General features: G+C 43.0%; 1 protein-coding gene and 1 long non-coding RNA gene across 2 annotated transcripts; one reads left to right on the top strand and one right to left on the bottom strand.

The window, feature by feature from the left end:
• Positions 1-1,610: 1,610 nt before the first annotated feature.
• On the bottom strand, positions 1,611-3,482 carry LOC134442695 (uncharacterized). Its single transcript, XR_010033447.1, has 2 exons — positions 3,389-3,482; positions 1,611-2,355 (listed from the first exon to the last, which is right to left on the bottom strand). It is a non-coding gene; the product is annotated as an uncharacterized LOC134442695 (long non-coding RNA).
• Positions 3,483-5,234: 1,752 nt separating this feature from the next.
• On the top strand, positions 5,235-21,338 carry LOC134442696 (interferon-induced, double-stranded RNA-activated protein kinase-like). The gene is made up of 24 exons (XM_063192737.1): positions 5,235-5,246; positions 5,365-5,477; positions 5,851-6,003; positions 7,781-7,783; positions 7,896-8,025; positions 10,504-10,646; positions 11,035-11,155; positions 11,239-11,312; positions 12,518-12,673; positions 12,815-12,885; positions 17,710-17,828; positions 18,065-18,123; positions 18,208-18,298; positions 18,455-18,501; positions 18,586-18,622; positions 18,665-18,684; positions 18,802-18,828; positions 19,008-19,127; positions 19,240-19,365; positions 19,614-19,812; positions 20,010-20,156; positions 20,443-20,541; positions 20,638-20,721; positions 21,207-21,338. Exons 1-24 carry the CDS (start codon positions 5,235-5,237, stop codon positions 21,336-21,338), a joined length of 2,283 nt encoding a protein of 760 aa, XP_063048807.1.
• The last annotated feature ends 192 nt before the right edge of the window (positions 21,339-21,530 follow it).

The raw sequence follows: 21,530 nt of genomic DNA on the forward strand, positions 1-21,530 counted from the left end.
AGGGAAGAAACAGAAGAGCCTTCTTTCCTTCTGGGAAAAGGCTCAGAAACCAAAGGGGGGGGGGGGGGGGGAGGGGGGGGGGGGGGGGGGGGGGGTGGGGGGGAAGGGGGGGCGGGCGGGGGGGGGGGGGGGGGGGGGGGGGGGGGGGGGGGGGAGGGGGGGGGGGGGGGGGGGGGGGTGGGGGGGGGGGGGGGGGGGGGGGGGGGGGGGGGGGGGGGGGGGGGGGCAGATAATGTGATGATGGAAGAAATTGCTACTACATCAGTAGAGATGGCAGAGAAGACTTTGGCTGTGTGTTCATATCTGTAGCCTATGTCGTCCAGTATTTCACTGGAAATATAATAATTAATGAGGAAATGTCAGTGCCAGCACCCATCTTTTGCATGGGCCTTTGGGTTTCTCAAGCTAACTTGGTTGTTTTGAAAGGCAATATATAAAATTATTATTATTATTATTATTATTATTATTATAACACACACAAAATATTCAACATATTTTAGTTTTCTTTACTAGATGAAACAAATGTCATAACTAGGCCTATTAGTGCTACTTATGTGTTATTGTTGTTGTAATAACCGGCCGATGGGCCGATGGGCCGATGGGCCGGAGGTTCGGCGCCCCCCCAGCCCCCCCCCCCCCAATCTCACTCCCACCAAACTTCAAAACTTGAGAGCCCTGGCATTGTACAGGAAGATGTTAATTCCTGCTGGGCATTGCTGCCTGTCGCACCTCCTCCGGTGCCCATGGGTCAGCTGCAGGGTCGTCAGTCAGGAACCACTGCTTTATCAACGTTTCGCTCCTTTAATCCTGAAACGTCTAGCGTGTGGCGGAGCCAAGTACAGTTCGCTGCGGCACGAAGCCAGTTGGACGTCCCTAGGGACGTTCATCTGTGAGTTGGACGCCCCTAGGGACGTTCATCGAACAAGCTGATTACGTCACACGTCCAAGTAACTCGCCTCGTCCATATTACCGTAATTCGGCTACGTACGTAACCGTAAATATTTAAACCGTAAAATTTAATGTAAAATTCATTTAAATTTGAATTCATATGTTTGAGGAATTCCTCAAGCTACCGGAATACAATAAATACCGGTTATTTATTTAATGTTTCTAAACTTTAGTAGCAGGTCAACGAAAAGCGTGCAAGACTTTCGTTCTTTTTCATGGATACTCGAAATGTTTTGTGCTTTGTGATTGATGTTGCACTAGTAGGCTACCCTACGCCGAGTGTAGGCCTACTAGAACGTTGGCCGCGTTTTAAGTCTGGGGTGGGTCAATCAGTTGATAGTTACAATGCAAACATCAACTGTGACATTTATACCCGAGTCTCATCGTCCTTGTGTATTAAGTTATTACACAATAACACTTGAATGACTGGGTTCATGAAATCATGACTATTACACCAACGGCAGCATACAATTATTAACTGTTTTACAATCCTGTTGGTAATCCTGTTAGCTGGTTCCTGCTCTGTGCAAGTTTTCTGTTGCCCAGTCTTGCCTATATGTATAGGCATTCATTTCTTTATATGACCAGCACATGTTAAGACATTGACTAATAAGGCAGACTTGAATTGTTCATTAGGAAGAAGTTGAGACGGAGAGGTTGAACACTGTTTGTATAATAATGATGATTTATTAATCTTAGCACATGAAATCTCAAAATAAGCAGGTTGGGTTGCTTGAATAATCTTGAGCCTTGATAGGGTCACTCCGATAATCTTGCCACCTCCTCTTCGCCCACGGTCTCCATTGTTCCTACTTCATGGCCTTTGACTTGCCCATCTGCTTCCTTACGTCTAGCCCATGGCCCTCATGCTCATGCCTTGCTCGTCTGCTTGGAACACCAACACACACCTGCACACAAGAGCACAATCCACTCCACCGGCAACACACAACTTTGAAATGGAGCATCCATATCCTGCTATAGAAAACCACATTGAGATTGTATGTGTGTACAAATGTTAATCATGCAGGCCACCCTCCAGATGTGTCTAGAATCAAATATATCAAGTTAGTGACACCATGCATCAACCACTTATTGACAGTTTGGTTACAGGTGAAAGGAAGTGCAGCAACACGTCAAGCTGTTTTTCTGATGTCCCGACTTCTGCATCTTCGTAATCATCATCTACCTAAAAAGACATTAGATTAAAACTTTACTTTTCATACATTTTCACCCATGTGCAAAACCGTGTCTTATCTTTAGGCCTCATGACTCTTTCAGACCGCCATGCAACCAAATCACAAAGCCTTATCCAAATACATCAAATCACTAACAAGTATTCACATCTTTCATTTCACCTGGTATCTTCTCCTGCGGCCTTGTGGCTCTGTATCTCCAGGCAGACTTGACCTGAAAGAGGTAAACAACATTCATACTGCACGAATTAAGTGACTCAGAGTCAGAGGTGTCAAAAGTAAAAGTAAAAAAAAGAAACAAAGTTTCCTTCCTACACAAGTAACGTATCTGAGTAAACACAGTATATCTGTGTACTTGTCTGGCGATCAGCTAACTGTGCACTGGTTGGATCAAGTTTATGGTGGGTCCTTATCAGGTTTTCAGTGTTTTTAGTACAGTCCATCTATCCCATTAGTTACAATGGAGTAAATGCTGTAACAGCTATGTAATAGGCCTACCATGTGCAAGTGTTGTAATTACACCACAAAAGTACTTTTACTTTTGACATCTCTGCTCAGATGTGCTCTCTGCTCTTCAAAACAAAAGGGACAACAGAACAGAACATTTGCCCTGAAATATACATCCCCCACCCACCCCTATTTACAACTCCCCCCATCTAGAACATAACACTCCCAGCACAGCAGTAGCCAGGGGCCAGTCGTCGTCGGCATAAAAGCACGCGATAAAGACACTCCGCCGTGCAAGAATAGCCAACTAACACATGGCAAACACTTCACTTTGAAACGGCCTCGAAGAATAGCCATCAAACTATGTGCCAAATAGTTAGCCACGTGTTATCGTTTAGCAACATAGTGCATATGCGACCAACGACCACGTCCATCGGATCTTTCGTTGACATTAGAGTTTAATGAAACAAATCTAAGGCACTCTCATTCTTGGTTTAAAAAGCTTTGAATACAGCTAGATCACGATGGAACTGTTAATTAAAGTGTTTATTTCCATTTGCCGAAATACTAAAGCTGAGATAACCGCGGTTTGTCAGTAAGGCTGGCTGGCTAGCACATTCAAGTATGCCACCAGCTGGCTGGCTAGCACATTCAAGTACATGCCACCAGCAAACAAACGAACGCTATCGATATCGATAACGATATCGATGTGCAATACACAAAAAAAACACTGTTCGAAAATATTAAAACATCATTGATGACAAATATCATGTTAGCATGGACGTGTATTTCTCACTTACTGTCATTGTATTTTCCGTGATTTCGTCTGCGAGGTTTGTTGTCCGCTTCGGCTACTTGTTTCGGCTGGCTGAGCTGAGCTCGTGCCGGTGACCCTATCAATATGGCTATCACTATCAACCCTATCAACTTGAACGAGAGCCTTGACCTTATCAATATGGCCGCCGTTTGGAACGTCCCTGGGGACGTCCGCCGTTTGGAATGTCCCTGGGGACGTCCAACCAGCTTCAGCCTGCAGCCGACTGCTACTCGGCGGAGCAGCAACAGGGACGTCTCCCTGTCACCCCCTGCAGCTGATAAGTGTTGTTCCCTGCAACTGTTGTCTGGGGGTTAGGTGTTATTCCCCCAGGTTCTGTCCTTGCAGTTTCTCTTTGCCTGATGCTTCTGATCCCTCCTTCCTTGACAAAGGTGGTGGGTTGCTCTGCCGGCGATGGTGTTCTGCTTCCCTGTCTGCACTCCTCCAGCACTTTGGCTAGCTTTCTCAAAACCTGGTCATGGCACCATCTATAGCGGCCCTGAGAGAGGGCAACTTTGCAGCCTGACAAGATGTGCTGGAACCACTGGTGGAGGTTCCGGGGACAGGGAAGCGTGTCGTAGGTTGAGCGAATAAGGAAGCTGAGTCTTGCCTGTGGGATCTTCCACACGTCTGACCAACTGATGTTCCTGTTTGAGATTCCCTGCCAAGTTGTCCAGCTTCCTTGCCGTCCCTGAGACACGGCCTTGATCTTATAGCGGTCTTCCTCCATCCTCGTCACCTCCGCCACCACCATCTCCTTTCTTTCCTTGCGGTGGGCCTTGGACCAGAAGCGTGGTGCTTCTCCCCATCCTAGGCCTGCTCTTCATACTTGCACTCTGCCCACGATCTCCTTGTGCTGCAGCCGGCTCACAGCTTGGTCGACCTCGGTCTGGGCGTTCCACTTGCGGCCAGTCAGGACCCTGGCGTTAGCATTCCTAACCGACTCGTCTGTGGACTCCCGAAACTCATTCAATATGTATTTTCACAATTCTAGGGTATAACTACTCCACGGGATTGCTGGTATTGGCCAGAAAAAGAGAAAGAAGCAGAGGAGGATGAGGAGGATGATGAAGAAGATAAGGAAGAGAAAGACGAGGAGGAGGCTGAGGAGGAGGAGGAAGAGGGGTTAACAGTGAGTATTGATCTTGACGCAGAAATGGTCCTAAACAGATCATTTAGCATATAACCAAATATTTGAAAACACAATTGTGATTGCCTACTGTAATGAAATTCCTTTGGTTGTTCATTTTGTTTGAGAGAGTTACATGTGCCTGAGAATGTCACCTGTATTTGTTATTTCATTGTATTTTGCCAGGCTTTAGATAAGCTCCAGTTCTTAACATCTTACCTGAGGGATGTGCTGCATATGGTGTGGGACAACTTATAATGGTAAGCACTGTGTTATTCTTACTGTGTCATGGCATGTTGTTTGCTGATATTTTTCATTTTATATCCTCCCTTGTGTAAAATTGTTTTTGTTTGTTTATGTCTTTCATTGTTTGTTTTGTTTTTGCTTGTTTATCTTATTTTTGTCCAATCCCAAAAGAGGCAAAATTCTGTAATGTAGATTGGAAGAACTTTGGGGGAAATTCAATTGTAAAATCACAACGCATGGCATTATGCACAAAGCATATTCAATATGACTGGGAAAATTGCACTTTTCATACATCAAAAGGCGGATCTTCTTCATGTCTGAATTTCCAGAAATAGCCATTTTAGCTGCAACACTGACTGTACTTTGGTCACACTAGAAAGTATTAGTTTATTACGTTGTAAGTATTCATGAAAAGATCAGGTGTGTGGCAATGGGAAGCACCGTTTCAATGAGCACTATGTGCAAAGGTGTAGGTTGTTGACATTACAGGTCAGTCAGAGTTTCGATTTCCCACCAACTGCAAAAAACAAATGATATCGGTAGATATGCGCGTGTGACTTGTGGCCTTGTCTTGTGTGACTTGCTAGGTGGTGGTACTGATGAATTGTGTGGCAAAACTTAACGAATATGGACAAAAGAAAGGCGTTCAGGTGCGGTTCGAGGATGCGAACGTCACTGCAGGGCCAGACCATGTTACAATGTAGGTGATCAACCATCTGTTTTCTTCCCTAATGCTGCAGAGATATGAGATGAATTCGTCCGAGAGAGAAAGAGATCAAATTAAGATGTTACTCGTTTATTTTACAAGTGGTGAATTTTAATCTGCACGTTGACTGCGTCCATGTTTACTTAATGGAGGTTTCTGAGGGACGACTTGCCATGCCTGTGCAAACAAAAGAGCAGCTGTTTTCTATTGTGTGTGTTTTTTTTCCGCAAATGAAGTCAGCATGGAAATCCACGTCAATATCTTGGCCTATGTCCTCAGAGTCAATGGGAAGGGGGTTGTAATGAATATCTTAATATCCTGAACATTCTTGTTACACTGTATTACTTTGAGTCCCATTCTGTTCTAGGTTTACTGTGCGGGCCACAGTAAATGGAACAGGGTATCGAGGAGTTGGTAGGACTAAGAAAGAGGCCAAGGAAAAGGCTGCATTAAAGGCCCTGGAATACTTGCAACGCACAAAGACCAGTGGTTTTGTAAGTTGTAGCCAGCCATCTAAATAGTAGCCTATTGAACAGGGATATTATTATTTTATTGTATCTTAAAGGATAATTTCAGTCAATTTCAACATGCAGTTGTAATGCATTGCTCACACTACCCTGGACTGTCAGTACCTAGGTTTTCTTCTTCTTCTTCTTCTTCTTCAGCCTTTTCCGAGATCCTGGTCATTGTAATAATTTAAGGGCATCACTTTGTTTACATTTCAAGAAAATGTTTTTAATTCATTCCCAAAAACATCAAAATATACAACATCAGCAGACAACTAGCAAACAGCTGTACCTTTTGGGAAAATATTTGAAGTAGGCCTATATATATACAGTATATCACGAAAGTGAATACACCCCTGACAGTTTTGCAGATTTTTGAGTATAACTTTTCATAGGAAAGCATTACAGAAATTTCACTTTGACACAATGATTAGTGACCTTTTAACAACATATTTAACCGCTTAAATTTCTTGTTCACTCAGAAAAAAACTAAATACAGCCATTAATGTTTGAACATGTACTCACAAAAGTGAGTACACCCCAGATTAAAATCCGGTAGAGAAGGGGCTATGTTGGCTCGAATCGTCTCGAAATGAAACGAAATGAAAAGGAATGACAAGGGAGGTCATCAGTGTGCGTTTCAACCTTTCTTTGCATTGAACTTTAAAGAATTGAGTCTGCATCTGGCTTAAATAGATTGGTGTGAGATTTGAATGCAATCCTATGGAGAATATCATGATCTGCTTCAGTAGTCACAGTGCATGTTGACATGCATGTTTCTTTTAGGTGTATTTCAGATTGCCAATGTTGACAGCATTCATGCATCCCCAAACCATGTCAGTCCCACTACCATGCTTGGCTTATGAGAGGATACACCGTTTTTGTAAAACTCACTTGTTTACCACCACACATGCTTGACACCATCTAAAGCAAATTTGTTTACCTTGGTCTCTTCAGATCACACAACATGGTTCCAGTGATCCATATCCTTGGTCTGTTCATCTCTCTTGAGACCAAGATAAACAAATTTGCTTTAGATGGTGTCAAGCATGTGTGGTGGTAAACAAGTGAGTTTTACAAAAACGGTGTATCCTCTCATAAGCCAAGCATGGTAGTGGGACTGACATGGTTTGGGGATGCATGAATGCTGTCAACATTGGCAATCTGAAATACACCTAAAAGAAACATACATGTCAACATGCACTGTGACTACTGAAGCAGATCATGATATTCTCCATAGGATTGCATTCAAATCTCACACCAATCTATTTAAGCCAGATGCAGACTCAAAATTTAAAAGTTCAATGCAAAGAAAGGTTGAAACGCACACTGATGACCTCCCTTGTCATCCCTTTTCATTTCGAGACGATTCGAGCCAACATAGCCCCTTCTCTACCGGATTTTAATCTGGGGTGTACTCACTTTTGTGAGTACATGTTCAAACATTAATGGCTGTATTTTGTTTTTTCTGAGTGAACAAGAATTTTAAGCGGTTAAATATGTTGTTAAAAGGTCACTAATCATTGTGTCAAAGTGAAATTTCTGTAATGCTTTCCTATGAAAAGATATACTCAAAAATCTGCAAAACTGTGAGGGGTGTATTCACTTTCGTGATATACTGTATATTTTAAAAAAATTAATTGTGTTCAAACGATGCCCCCATTAGAATAGCTCATATCTCGGAAAGGGCTGAGCCGAAAAACGTGGCATAACTGGGTACTGACAAGTCAAGGGTAGAACAGCATATTGAAATTGACTGAAGTGGTCCTTTATGTCCACAACCTTGTCTAGCCTGTGTTAAAAAATAACTGCTAGCATTTGTAAGTTATGTGACACGTCAGTTACCTCTTACGACGACCTGGCAGACTGACTGTGCATTAATGACTTTGACTCATGTGCGTTACAGATTCACAATTCGGGCTTCAGTGGACGGCACGCCATATCCAGAAGGAGTTGGGAAAAATAAGAAAGAGGCCAAAGAAAATGCTGCACAAAAGGCCTTGGAAAAGCTGCTGAAAACAGAGACCAATGGTCCTGTAAGACATGTGCATTATTTATGCCTTCTCTAATGTTTATTTCTGTGATCACTTTGTCATATAGTTTGTAGTCCTCCACACACAGTCGGTTTGGTAGGCTACATAATTGACTGGAGGTTATGGATGGCAAGGTCAGGCTATTGTCTAAGTATATGGTCTGGGTTGGGTCATTGCATCCATAAAATGGATTATTCCTGTTTATTCCTGTAGTCTAGAGCAGGGGTGGGTAAATGTTTCTGTTTGTGGCCGCATGTTGAAAAACTATGCTGCCAAGGGGCCAATGTAAAGTGAAGAGAACCCTTTTCTGAGTAGAGTAGTAGAGTAGAGTAGAGTATCGTTTATTGATCACAGGGGGAAATTAAGGTGTCAAGTAGCATACACACATACATAAATGAAGACATTGCCCACAAGACGTAACACACATATTACACATAAAATAATCATCATATATAGCTCACTGTTACATATATTTGCCAAGGCATCTCTCTCTCTCTCTCTCACTCTCTCTCGCTCACACACACACACACACACACACACACACACACACACACACACACACCAAAGATAAAGTGTAAAGTATAAAGTGTCCACAGTGTTCACATGTGCCTTAGCTGAGTGGCACATAGAAGCCAAGACAAAGTGGCCATAAAGTGTCCAGGAGTGTCCATAGTCTCTCTACCTAGTACAATTTCCATTGTATTCCTTGGAAACAGAGATGAGATGGGGGGGGGGGGGGGGGGGGGGGGGGTACATAGTGTCACCTGTGCTGGGTGGCCAAAAACAAAGTGTCCAGGAGTATCAGTAGTCCAGGGGGTTACACAAGTCGCCAACTGTGTCTCTACACACACACACACACACACACACACACACACACACACACACACACACACACACACACACACACACACACAAGCAGCTGTGCATTGTCCAGTGGCTGCACTGTCCAGTGAAGAGGAGTCAAAGGGTAAAGGGTAAAGGGTTAAGAGTCCAGGTAAATAAAGTCTGCAGGAGTGGGATTTGTTATGCAGTCCAGTCCCCTATGACAATCTCTCTTTGTGTGTCCTTCTGTGCAATGTTGAATAGCTGGATGGACCTGGGTACAAATGACTTCCGCAGCCTGTCTGTCTTGCAGGAGATGGCGCGCAGTCTGTAGCTGAACAGGCTTCTCTGGTTGTCGAAGACTGGGTACAGGGGGTGCTTGTAGTTGTCCAAAATAGAGTCCAATCTGCTAAGTGTGCTCTTGTCAGCAGTGGTTGTGAGGGCGTCCAGTTCTGTGCCGACAACAGATCCTGCTTTCCTCACCAGCCTGTCAAGCCGTCCAGCATCTCTCTTCCTAATGCTGCCACCCCAGCATGCCACAGCATAGGAGAGCACACTGGCCATGGCAGACTGGTAGAACATCTGCAGGAGTCTGTTGCAGACATTGAAAGACCTCAGCTTTCTCAGAAAGTAGAGTCTGCTCTGTCCTTTCTTGTACAGTGCATGTGAGTTTGCAGACCAGTCCAGTTTAGAGTCCAGGTGAACACCCAGGTACTTGTAGGTGCAGACTGTCTCCACTGTCTCCCCCTCAATGGAGACAGGCACCAGGGGTGGGGTGGTTCGCCTGAAGTCGATCACCATTTCTTTGGTTTTGGTGGTGTTCAGCTGCAGCTGGTTGGTTCTGCACCATTTCACAAAGTTCTCCACCAGTCCCCTGTACTCCCCCTCCTGCCCATCTTTGATGCATCCAACAATGGCTGTGTCATCCGAGAACTTTTGCATGTGGCAGGTCTTTGTGTTGTAGTTGAAGTCAATGGTGTACAGGGTGAACAACACAGGAGAGAACACCGTTCCTTGTGAAGCTCCAATGCTACTGACTACAGTCTGTTATGTGAGGTCTGACGAACTGGGGCCTTCCTGTGAGATAGTCTGTGTTCCAGTTCACCAGCCCCGTCTCCACTCCCATCTGCAGTAGTTTGTTTCTCAACATGAGTGGCGGGATTGTATTGAAGGCGCTGGAGAAATCAAAGAACATGATTGTAACAGCACTGTGTGTGTGTGTGCTTGTGTGTGTGTGTGTGTGTGTGTGTGTGTGTGTGTGCGCACGCGTGCGTGCGTGCGTGCGTGTGTCCTCATGGGGGGTCATATGAGACAGAGCAAAGGGCCGCCTTTGGCCACCCCTGCAGTAGAGACTACAATTTGCAGCTTAGTGAGAAGGGTGCATGGCTGGCTCACTCAAAGGAATGGGCTGAAGTCAATATATACCTCAAGATATTATATCATTCTACACAGTGATGTGAAATTATCTATTATTATTATTATAGCCTGTTATTACACTTCCAGTGTACTGTCCAGGTGATCCGATGCTTTTGTAAATGACCATTTCTTCCAAGTTTGCATGTATGTGGTTAATGGTTCATGTTAATGGTTAATGATGTAAATGATCATGTGTGGTTCAATATTAGTGGTTATACTGTAAATTGCTATCTCTCTGTGCAGACTACTCCATCAACATCACAGACATCAGAAATTCCAACTAGCATCACCCAACCCAATTACCAGTGCTGGCTCAATGAACACAGTCACAAGACGAGAGTGAACTTCACACCTGTTGAAAGAGTGGGCTCTATTAGTGCGCCACAGTAAGTGTTTTTCCACGTTTTGTTTTTAATCCCTTTGTACATGGGTTTAAAAAAAATGTTTATAAACACGGTGTTGTGAGGAGGGGCAAGACACTAGCAGCCAACCACGTGAGCTAATTTTTTGATCGACAGTGGCTTCCAACAATCAGAGGTTGAGTTGTGCGCAGCCAGGGTTGCGCAGCCAGGGGAAAACAGAAATTGAGAACCCATGTATACAGAGGTCCTATTAGAAGACTGTTGTTACAAAAGTGATGATAACTGGATCTTAATCTGTTACTCAAGACTCTATGTAATGTAATTGCAATGTTGTTGAGTCTTTTAGCAAAACTTGGACTTACAAGGGCGGGCATGGGGGTACATTTGCATTAACTGTTCTGTCTTACTGTAGCTGCTGCAGATATGAGTCTAGTGATGGTAAATCCTACCCCGAGGCGTTTGGAAAAAATAAAAAGGAGGCAAAGGAAGAGGCTGCACGGCTGGTTTACGTGGAGATTTTAAGAGAGCAAGGGGTATGACGATAACACCTCAAGACTTTTGTTTTGAAACTCAGTGATGTGGCTAGCTTTAAAATATATCCATTCACTGTATGTAGGTTATCGAGAGCAGTTCCAATGGAAACACATCCAGACAGCATGAGCAATCCAGTCGTAACGTCTCCCCTCCAAGGTAATGTTTGGTATACTGTATATACGCATAGGCCTGAGCAGATAGGGATGAGGTGGTACTAAAGCACTTGTATGTGTATGAAACCCGGAGTTCAAAAGACATGAAAACACACACACACACACACACACACACACACACACACACACACACACACACACACACACTCACGTACACAGTGTAAACAACACAGTTCACGACCTACACACCATCCACTCGCATCCACTACATACTATGCAAGATACACGAAACAGAGTGACCCCTGTTCTATCAGTATTCCCCATGAAATATGACAACAGCTACACATACACGCAAGATTTACTACAGCCAATCAGATGTCACACGAGCCTAAGAACGCGAGCCGCTGAATGAAACCAAGGCGCAAGGATTGTTTCAGTCTCTTTGACAACCATCATCAGAGCCAGCCACTTGCTGTTGAAACCGTACCATCATCGTTATCAACCGTTAACAACATCAACGTCTTTGAGCATCACCGGACAGTAAGAACATCAACAAGAGCCACATAGTAGCTGACAGCCACGTCGGCTAACCCCTCGAGAACCACCAGAGGCAACTACTTTTCACCTTCGTCATTGTGTGCTCACCATCGTATCATCACACATCACCATCTTCAGGAGCGACGGCTAACCCCCAAACCTGCCAGGCATCACCATTCACCGCTGTGTGTCCATCACTGTATTACTCACCGGATTCATCCCCTTGAGCACATCAGTAGGAGCAACGGTCAGGTTTTTGGAAGGATAGAAACCAAAGAAGACGACTGGGCCAGGACTTCACCTGGTCAAGGACACTGATGGCGAGCCTTTCCCAGAGCCTTTCCCAGAGCCTTTCCCAGAGCGACCACAAAAACCCTTAAGTACCCTACAAAGGAACTTTCCCCCCCTTTTTTCCACTTCTTACCATTTTTATTTTGTTTAAGGCCACGTGGACCATTGTTTATTTTAAGTGTGGACACCGTTTTATTTTGTTTGGGTTTTATACACTTTTTAACAATTTGTAAACAATATACGAGTTTTCACTCAAAAAGGATTTATCTTGTCTGACTCTTTAATGTTGCTTAACACTCGCTCCTCTCTCTTACTTAGATCTTCTGATCCAGGTCCTAGTATCATTGTTATTTATTTTAATTGTAATTCACTTTCTTCAAGGAAAGCCCGGTTACATGTATTTTTTCTGTTGCTCTACAGTAACGCAATGGAACAGCAGAGGTCAACGCCAACCAGAGATCTCAGGACTGACGCGCCACAGAATTTCATCGGCGAAATAAATCATTATTGTCAACAGCGTAAACTGACACATGATTACAAGCTGGTGGACCGAAGAGGTCAATCTCACATACCCGAGTAAGCAAACATCGGTGCAATCTTCAAGACCTTTTTCTGTACCAAACGTGGGCTCTCTAACCTCTCGACCGATGTGTCAGACTGTTTGGCGTGACAGTCAGAGCACATCCACAACCCACACAACACTTCCTTTCTCTTCAGGAAGGGCACACTTGCACTTCACACAGTCATGGTGTCCCTCACAGAACTGCAAACCATACTCCTCCCACCCAGTGTGCCCCATCACCTATGCTTCACCCATCACTGGGGTTCCTTGCACAGGGTCACCTATCCCGGAAGTCCCTTTCATAGGCTTACAGCTCGTACACAGTGGTGCACCTTCAATTGCCTCACGGCAGCCATCCCACTTCTGATACCATTTGTATCGAAGCGGAGTAGAGCTGCCCTTTTAGGACTCAAACCTGGGCCTACAGGGATAACAGACCGGGGCTCTGAGCGCTACATCAAATAGCCGGGCCCTGTTGGTGTGACACTCAAGAGCACACCTACAACCTACACTTGCAACCCTAGTGATGGTCACTCCATCAGAAACACATCTTGAGGCCATCACTGAAACGTTTCAGGCGTTATGCCACAGTGGTCGCAACAATCTCTATTTTAAAGATCTACAAAGTAAAATTAATGTGTATTGACAAGTCGTCGCCTTAGGATTATAGGGTTCTATCTGACTTTTGACCAGTTCTGAGATATTGAGGTTTAAAGATTTTGCACTCTGTAGATCAGAAGTGGCATATGGAATAGGTTTGTTTGATACACTAGACTCAAAGACACCTTCAATGAACTCTAAATCTGAAATATTAAAATCATCGAACATTTGGAAGTGGTGTTTTTTAAAACAGGTAAAATGTAGATAGAACCTTATTGCACTGAAATCGCAAAATGTTTTTAGGATTATAAGGTTCTATCTACCAAAACATCAGAATTAACAATAATTTCTGAACAAAACTCATAGATTACTAATAAAATAGTTGTAACAACACTGTTTAAAGAAAATTAAGTGGTATTTGGAGATTGCAGGCCACTGTATGTATTGCTGTAAGATGCGATTTTGCACTGTATAATTGGGGCAGTCTGTAGATCATAATTGGCATATGGAAAATGTTAATTTGATACACTAGAGTTAAAGACACCTTAAATGAACTCTAAATCTGAAATATTTAAATCATTGAACATTGGGAAGTGGTGTTTTTTAAACAGGTAGAATGCAGATAGAACCTTACCGCAAAATGTTTTTAGAATTATAGGGTTCTATCTACCAAAACATAGAAATTAACAATGATTTCTGAACAAAACTCATAGATTACTAATACAATGGTTGTAACAACACTATTTAAAGAATATTAATTGGCATTTGGAGATTTCAGGCCACCGAAGGCCTATATATAGCCTATATGTATATATTGTATGTATTTATACAATACCCGTAGTTAGATAGAGTTTAACCTAGATATTAGAAACCCTTGGTTATTAGGGGTTCAGGGGCTTGTCCCCCAACAAAATGAGGGGGAAAAAAGTTTTTCAAATTTTAACACAATATCAGAATGGCCCATGGCCCAGTGTGGTGGAGAACCTATGTCCCAAGGGCTGTAATCATCTTATCCGGGCCCGATATACTTTTAATGTTATGCAGCTTCACATGAAATATGACATATTTTGTAAAGTATTCTTAGGAATTAAGTTTACATTTGCAATGCAATGAAGTTATATTTCAAGGGGACCTAGTGATGGTGGGATCTGTTGTGAATGTGGCTGCCTTCAATATAGGCCTAGTGCTGGGGGGAAAACTGGTTTCTGTTCATAGTACAGATGCAAAAGTTTCTCCACCCCTGGCCAAGTGGTTAAGGAGACTAATTGTTACAGGTTCAAATCCCACCCTTTCACTCCATGGCTGAGGTGTCCTTGAGCAAGGCACCTAACCCCTCATTGCTCCAGGGACTATAGCCAATACCCTGTACAAATACCCTGTACTGTAAGTCCCTTTGGATGAGGGCCTAATGTTATGTAATGTACTGTAAAATATATACCAGGTACAGATCTGTCAGCACTGCAATACAATTCAAATGTGCATTACAGCCAATGTTTTTGTATAGTATGGAGGTATGTATCTAACATATTGCATTTACTGCAGTAAAAGTGTACTTGTTAGACTATTCCAGGGCTCCATATAATAAATTACAACAGGTACCTGCTTTTCACATTCAGGGAATGAATAATGATATGCACAATGTTTTAAAAGTGGATGATGAGCTTTAGGGCCCCCTTGGTTCTTGGGTCACTTGGCCTGGGTGGGTCGGTGTAATCTATCATTGAGCCCACAACATTATCTTAATAAATAGGCCTAATATGCTAAAAGCCACTAAAAAAATCTTCACATCAGCTTAAATTTACCAAAAAGTAAAGGTCCAATAGGATATGTGCAGCACCTGTTCCACAGATGGCACCTGGGAAAGGCTAGCCATGGCAAGATTAGATAGAGCTAGCTAGATAGAGAGATTTTATTTTAACGTTTGTCCCATTATTGCAGTGGGAACCAAAAAGTGTAAAAATAATAATAATTAGTGATCCAAAGCCATAGTATATTAAATAGTTAGATAATACCATGATGGTAGGCCTACGCCATGCGCAACCAGCGAGCACTTGGTCAAATACAAACACTGCAAGTCTACAACACGTGCGTAACGTTTACCGTCACTATACCTTCCCATATTAATAGGGACGGCTTGGCTCAGTAAAATCGACTGTGATGGCATCTCATCGCGTGATAACATAGGCCTAATATTGATAGCTAGTTTGGTCATGTCCATAACTACTGGCTACTTTTTGAGGATTTATGGCTGGTGAGGCAACTTTTTCAATATCAGATTTTCAAATAAATAATTGCCAAATAGGCCTACCGACAAGTTCCATATGTCATAGCAGCTTTCTTAACATAAGGTAGGCCTACATATTTTGTCATAAGCTTACTGCATTTCCGCAGAGAAAATGCTATTAGATCTCTCTCTCACACACACACACACACACACACACACACACACATAGGATTCAAACAATGGTCTCACATAAACCACACAGCACCAATGTGGACAGCAGAGCAGAGCAGATGAGAGTAGTGGAGAGGAGAGGAGAGGAGAAAAGGGGAGAGGAGAGGAGAAGAGAAGAAGAGAAGAGGAGAGGAGATGAGAGGAGAAAGGAGGAGAAAGGAGGAGGAGTGGAGAGGAGCTCAAGGAGAGGAGAGGAGAGGGAGAGGAGAGGAGATGGGAAAAGAGAGGACAGGAGAGGAGATGGGAAAAGAGAGGAGAGGGGGAGAGGAAAGGAGAGAAGAGAGGAGAGGGGGAGAGGAGAGGAGAGGAGAGGAGGAGAGGAGGTGAGGGGAGAGTAGTGGAGAGTGTAAGCTCCTTCACAGCCCACTGCTCTCACACACACACACACACAGGATTCAAACAGTGATCTCACATAAACCACACAGCAGCAGCAATGTGGACTGAGCATCACGGCGGATGCTCAGTGAAAGACACACAGGATTCAAAACATGGTGTCATATAGACCGCTGAGCACCACGGTGGACAAACCGGTGTGACAGCTTTTGTGATACGAACTGGATTCTCGTGCAAATGTAGGCCTACATCTACTTGTACGAGGCTACGGCAAGCGATGTGGGACAAAGGTGTGGCAGGAAGCGAATGTCAACGTAAACAGATATTACACACGCTTCGATATGGTCACCAAATATTTTGGGACTGTCATTTCTGTTATGCCTACACCTTGGAATTAAATCAGAGTCTTGTAGTTACACGGGTATATTTGATTTACCTCAACGGTACCCTGTACTCAACTTTACAAACAGTTACCGGGCACATGAGAATCCGGTGCCCATCACAAAAGCTACCACACTGGACAGAATCACGGCGGATTCTCTATCTCCCCACGGGTCTCACAAACACAGGCTTCACACACATAGGAAATTGGTCTTACCTGAACTCGTGCATCAGGTCCATGCGCCGCTCTTTTCCTTCACTTTGGCGTTGTGCATGCTAACGTTACTTTAGCCGGTGCTGTTCATCCAAAGCCCCAAACGTCGCCCCAAACGTCCAAAGCAATTTGGCATTGAATATGAGTAGCCGCGAGGATTTGTGTTTCGTGAGGCTCCTTAGTCCTTAGTAAATTGTTAAGTCGTAAAATCCCATGCGAATGGTCTTCCACACATTCTCGCCGGTTGCAAACAAGACACAGGGGAAACAACAAATATTTTCTGCAGTGTTGTACCACTCACTTTGAAATGATCGGGTAGTTATTCTGACCGGTCACCTGAGTAGCAAACCCTTCAGCTCTGTCGGTCCTCCATTCTTTATCACATATTTTCCCCTTGGAAATCCAACTTTGAGAATGCTCTTAGTTTCGTTATGAAATCCACTTGTAGCAGTCAAAGTGAACAAGCTAGCCAACAACACCGACTGACTGTATTGTGAACTTCAGATTCGCTATGACGTAACTGTCCAGCAAGACTCAACACCAGAAGGAGTCTGCGGCCAGGCTACTGCTCGCCTCACCATTGTATATTTCAGTGGGCGTTATACCAAAGCGTCCAGAGTAAAGAAATGATAATCACACGTAGAAAATATTTAAAAAATATCAGGAAATGAGGGCACACCATACATACTTCTATTAAGTGTATAAAAACGTTTAATACAATATTACCAGGTTGCATTCACAGAACGAGCAACATGGCGCATGCGCGCAAGCTTGTTAACGAGGGATTGCGCAATCCGGGGTGAGGCCAGTTCAGAGTTGCCCCAAATTCAGCGTATTCGGAGCAATTTGACATGAAATGGGCAAATAGTACGATTTTGGCCACGGAAATGATTGAAAATGAGTGAAACTGTTTAAATACTGCTCAAATGGTAGTTATGGTGCAGATGCTCGAAAGGCCTAGCTGTTATTGTTACTATTATTCACATTAACTGCATCTCATCATTCTCATCTGGAGCTGGTGAGGCCGTGCCTCCCCTGCCGTATTGGAGTGCACGTGCCTGCAACAGTAGTAATAAATAAGCATGAGTATCCAGAGGGACGCGGCAAGACAGCAAAAGAGGCGAAGCAGCAGGCAGCCCAGCTGGCGTGGAATGCAATTCAGGAGGCGTCTCAGTCAGAGAGTCTGGTACACGCTGTTTTCTTATCATATGGTTCACTGTGCTTGTGTTCAAAATGGCAGACCTACACATTTATCCATACAGTACCTAAGCACATCTACGGGGGGGAAATTTGAATTTTCTATAATATCTACTTATGATCCCTATTTGTTGTGATTGAATATAACATGGATATAACATGAGCCATGGCCATGGATGTGAGTCAATAGTAGTCCAACCTCTTTACTGCGCATGTTATCCTCAGGAACTCAGCAAGTTAAGGCTGTCTGAAGATGATTCACCCTCTCCAACTCCGGAGACTTTGTGAGTAAAATATCAAAGAAACTCCTTTCAACTGTGTAACATTGAACTTTGTTGACTATGTATGTATGTATTCATTTGACCTAGGGAATCCCAGGATATGGATGCCTTAAGAAGCAATGCTACAAGTGAAAGTGACTCCATTGTCTTCAAAGATTCTTCTAAAGACGTCTCAAATGTTAGTAATACAATAATGTTGTACACTTGATGTATGAAGTGTTTGTCAAAATGTTATTATTTTCTAACAGTTTTCTTTTGTCCAGTTGATTTTACTTTAATTCTGGATGGTCCAGTTGATTGTAATGTATTTTTGTGTGCTTCTGTTTGATTGCAGGCACAAGTGGCACCGCAGTCTCCAGCACAAAACAAGCCTAAAATACTGTACGCATACACAACATGATCTATCTATCTATATACTTCTGTATATCATTTCTGTCTCTAAATTTCACCTTCCTTTCTTTATAGACTAGCTCCGAATTTCAACAACTTTCCAAATAAAAAGGTAACTTACCCTCTATATTACAGTATACACTGACTATGTAAGGTTCCATGTGAACATTGCAAGCTCTTTGTTATTTTAAAGGGGACATAGTCACTGATTATGGCTAAACAATCATGATATGCTGTTAGTGTCTTCTGACATGAATTGTTAAATTGATAAATTGATTAATTATCTTGCAGAAATCCTGGTCAGGCAACTAAGTCCAGGTGAGTACAGCTAGAATATCCATCAAACTGCTTCATCCATAATAATTTCATTTATACAAACACAATAGTGTGTGCGTGTGTGTGTGTGTGTGTGTGTGTGTGTGTGTGTGTGTGTGTGTGTGTGTGTGTGTGTGTGTGTGTGTGTGTGTGTGTGTGTGTGTGTGATCAAAATGTTGCAGATTTGAAGAGGAATTTGACTCAATAGAGAGTATAGGAAAGGGAGGATTCGGACGGGTTTTCAAGGCAAGAAATAAATGTGATGAGACAAATTATGCTGTGAAGATCGTAAAATCTACAGAGTAAGCAACATTTCTGTATTAAGCTTGGGCAAATAAATGTTTTCTTTTGTTCTAATTTTCACGAGTAAAAATGATCCATTACTCTGCGAAATTGCTTTTCTTTCTGATAAAGCAAAGCTCGGAGGGAGGTGATAGCCCTAGCAAAGCTGCAACACCCACACATAGTGCGCTACCAGCACTGTTGGATTGAGAAGACCGCATACAGACATGAGGGCTCTGACAGTTCCAACACGTCCACGTAAGTCTGGCACACTCTTTAAATTCAGTAGCTGCCGATATATCAATAATACAATTCCCTTTGTTTCGACATATTACATTGATACAGAATACATCACAAAAATACTTACAAAAATAATTTCATTGTCCTGTAACGTTAAATATTGTGATGTAATCTCACTAAAACCTCTTTGAAAAGATTGAATAGTAGTAGTACGAAGTAGCACTGAGTTGCTACATACAGTACAGTAGCTGTGATGTCTTCTTCAGGTCAGGAAGTGACCCTGCCATGGAGTACCTCTACATCAAGATGGAGTGGTGCGAGGGTAACACTCTCGCCACGTGGATCGATGAGAAGAACAGACAACAGGACCCACACAGGCGGCAGGCGGCCCAAGACATCGTCACACAGATTGTGGACGCAGTAGTCTACATTCACTCTAAATCCCTCATCCACCGTGACTTAAAAGTGAGCCATTTTGTTTGTTTGTTTTTTTGTTGTTGTTTTTTATATATGATGGAGAGTTGCAATGAGCATTTAGGGCTGGAGTTTCATAGCTGAATAGATATGTGACAAATAAATTTGGACTCGAATGGATCTTCCACAAGATTGACATTTTGAGAAACAATGATAACGGTTATCGTTGCATTTTTGTTTGTTATTAGCCTGCAAACATCATGTTTGGAAAAGACCGTAAGACCGTCAAGATAGGCGACTTTGGGCTCGTGACTGTTGCAGACAATGATGATGAGGACACAATGATGGAGCGGACAAAGCGCACTGGCACAAAGTCTTACATGAGCCCCGAACAGGTAATGTGAAACATATCATGTTACTTTGTGCATTTAGCAAATGCTTTTATCTAAAGGGATTTGCCAAAGAGGAGTTAAACAGCTGTACATTTTTCTTTTTTTTTCATTTATTGTTTATTTGTTGTATTATTGTTGATTAAGGACAGTGCACAACATACAATTGGGCCAGATTATAGCCATAAAGCTAATTTCTATCTGTAGTCCCATGTGTTGGGAAAACACACACGATTGACATCTATTGGGCTTATTTACATAGAAAACAATTTCCCTCTCTGTTCATTAATAGAATCAGTCCAAGTATGATCACAAAGTGGACATCTTTGCTTTGGGACTCATCTACTTCGAGCTCATTTGGTTCATGCACACAAAGTCTGAAAGGAGAAAGGTGAGGATACCTTGTTTCTTTCCAGTCATCTGTGATATACTGTACATTTTGCTAGATCAAACCTACATCACCTCTTAACCTTTTTTTGTTCCACAGATTTGGGATGATGTTAGAGAACAGAATTTTCCAAAGGAATTCAGTGATCAGTTTTGCTTTGAATTATGTATTGTGGAAATTGAGGTCTGAGCATGATGTTTGGAAGAAAGAAATTTGGAAAATTGGAAATGTTTGTGCAGCTTTTTACTTTATCAATCTTGAGTAAAATGACAAATCATGTATTTGCGTACATGTTGTCATAGTTAAGAGTGATGTGCACACCGCTACACGGTCATGGTCCAGTGTTGGTGGCCCTACCGTGATGCTAACAGTAGGGCACTTGTTTACTAAGCGACTGACCCGAGTTCGATTCCGGCCCGGGTCCTTTCCGGTCTGTCCCTGTCTCTCTCTCCCAACTCGCTTACTGTCACTATGTTCACTGTCCTATCTCGTAAAAACTCAAAGCAAAGGCTTGTAAAGAAAGATCCTGTGTTGGTATAGTGTACAGTACATGATTTGATCAGGATTCAGTCATCAAATTATGTCTGATAAATGCTGGTTACCTTCATGTTAACTTGCATTGTTAAATCACCTTAAGTGTTTTTGTACTTTTTTGTGTTTCACTGCAGCACGAGCTAATCAAGGAAATGCTGTGTGATAAACCTTGGGGCAGGCCTGATGCCAAAGACCTGGCCCCCAAACTGGAGAAGTTTACATCCATCCTAGACCAGAACGGCAATGAAAGAAATGCAACTGTATGATCTGCTGGTTGTTTTCTGGACTGAAGAATAACAGAACTTTGACAGGGAGTATCACGATACTGTCTCCTTACATCACGATACAGTATTGTGACTGAGTATCACGATTTCTCGGTTAGATCCAATATCGTTACATCCCTACTCGGCAAGGTTTGCACTTTCATCCTCTCAATAAATCATGTGGGAAAAGGCCAA

Source organism: Engraulis encrasicolus, unplaced genomic scaffold, assembly GCF_034702125.1.
Source record: "Engraulis encrasicolus isolate BLACKSEA-1 unplaced genomic scaffold, IST_EnEncr_1.0 scaffold_214_np1212, whole genome shotgun sequence".
In the NCBI taxonomy this organism is placed as follows: domain Eukaryota; kingdom Metazoa; phylum Chordata; class Actinopteri; order Clupeiformes; family Engraulidae; genus Engraulis; species Engraulis encrasicolus.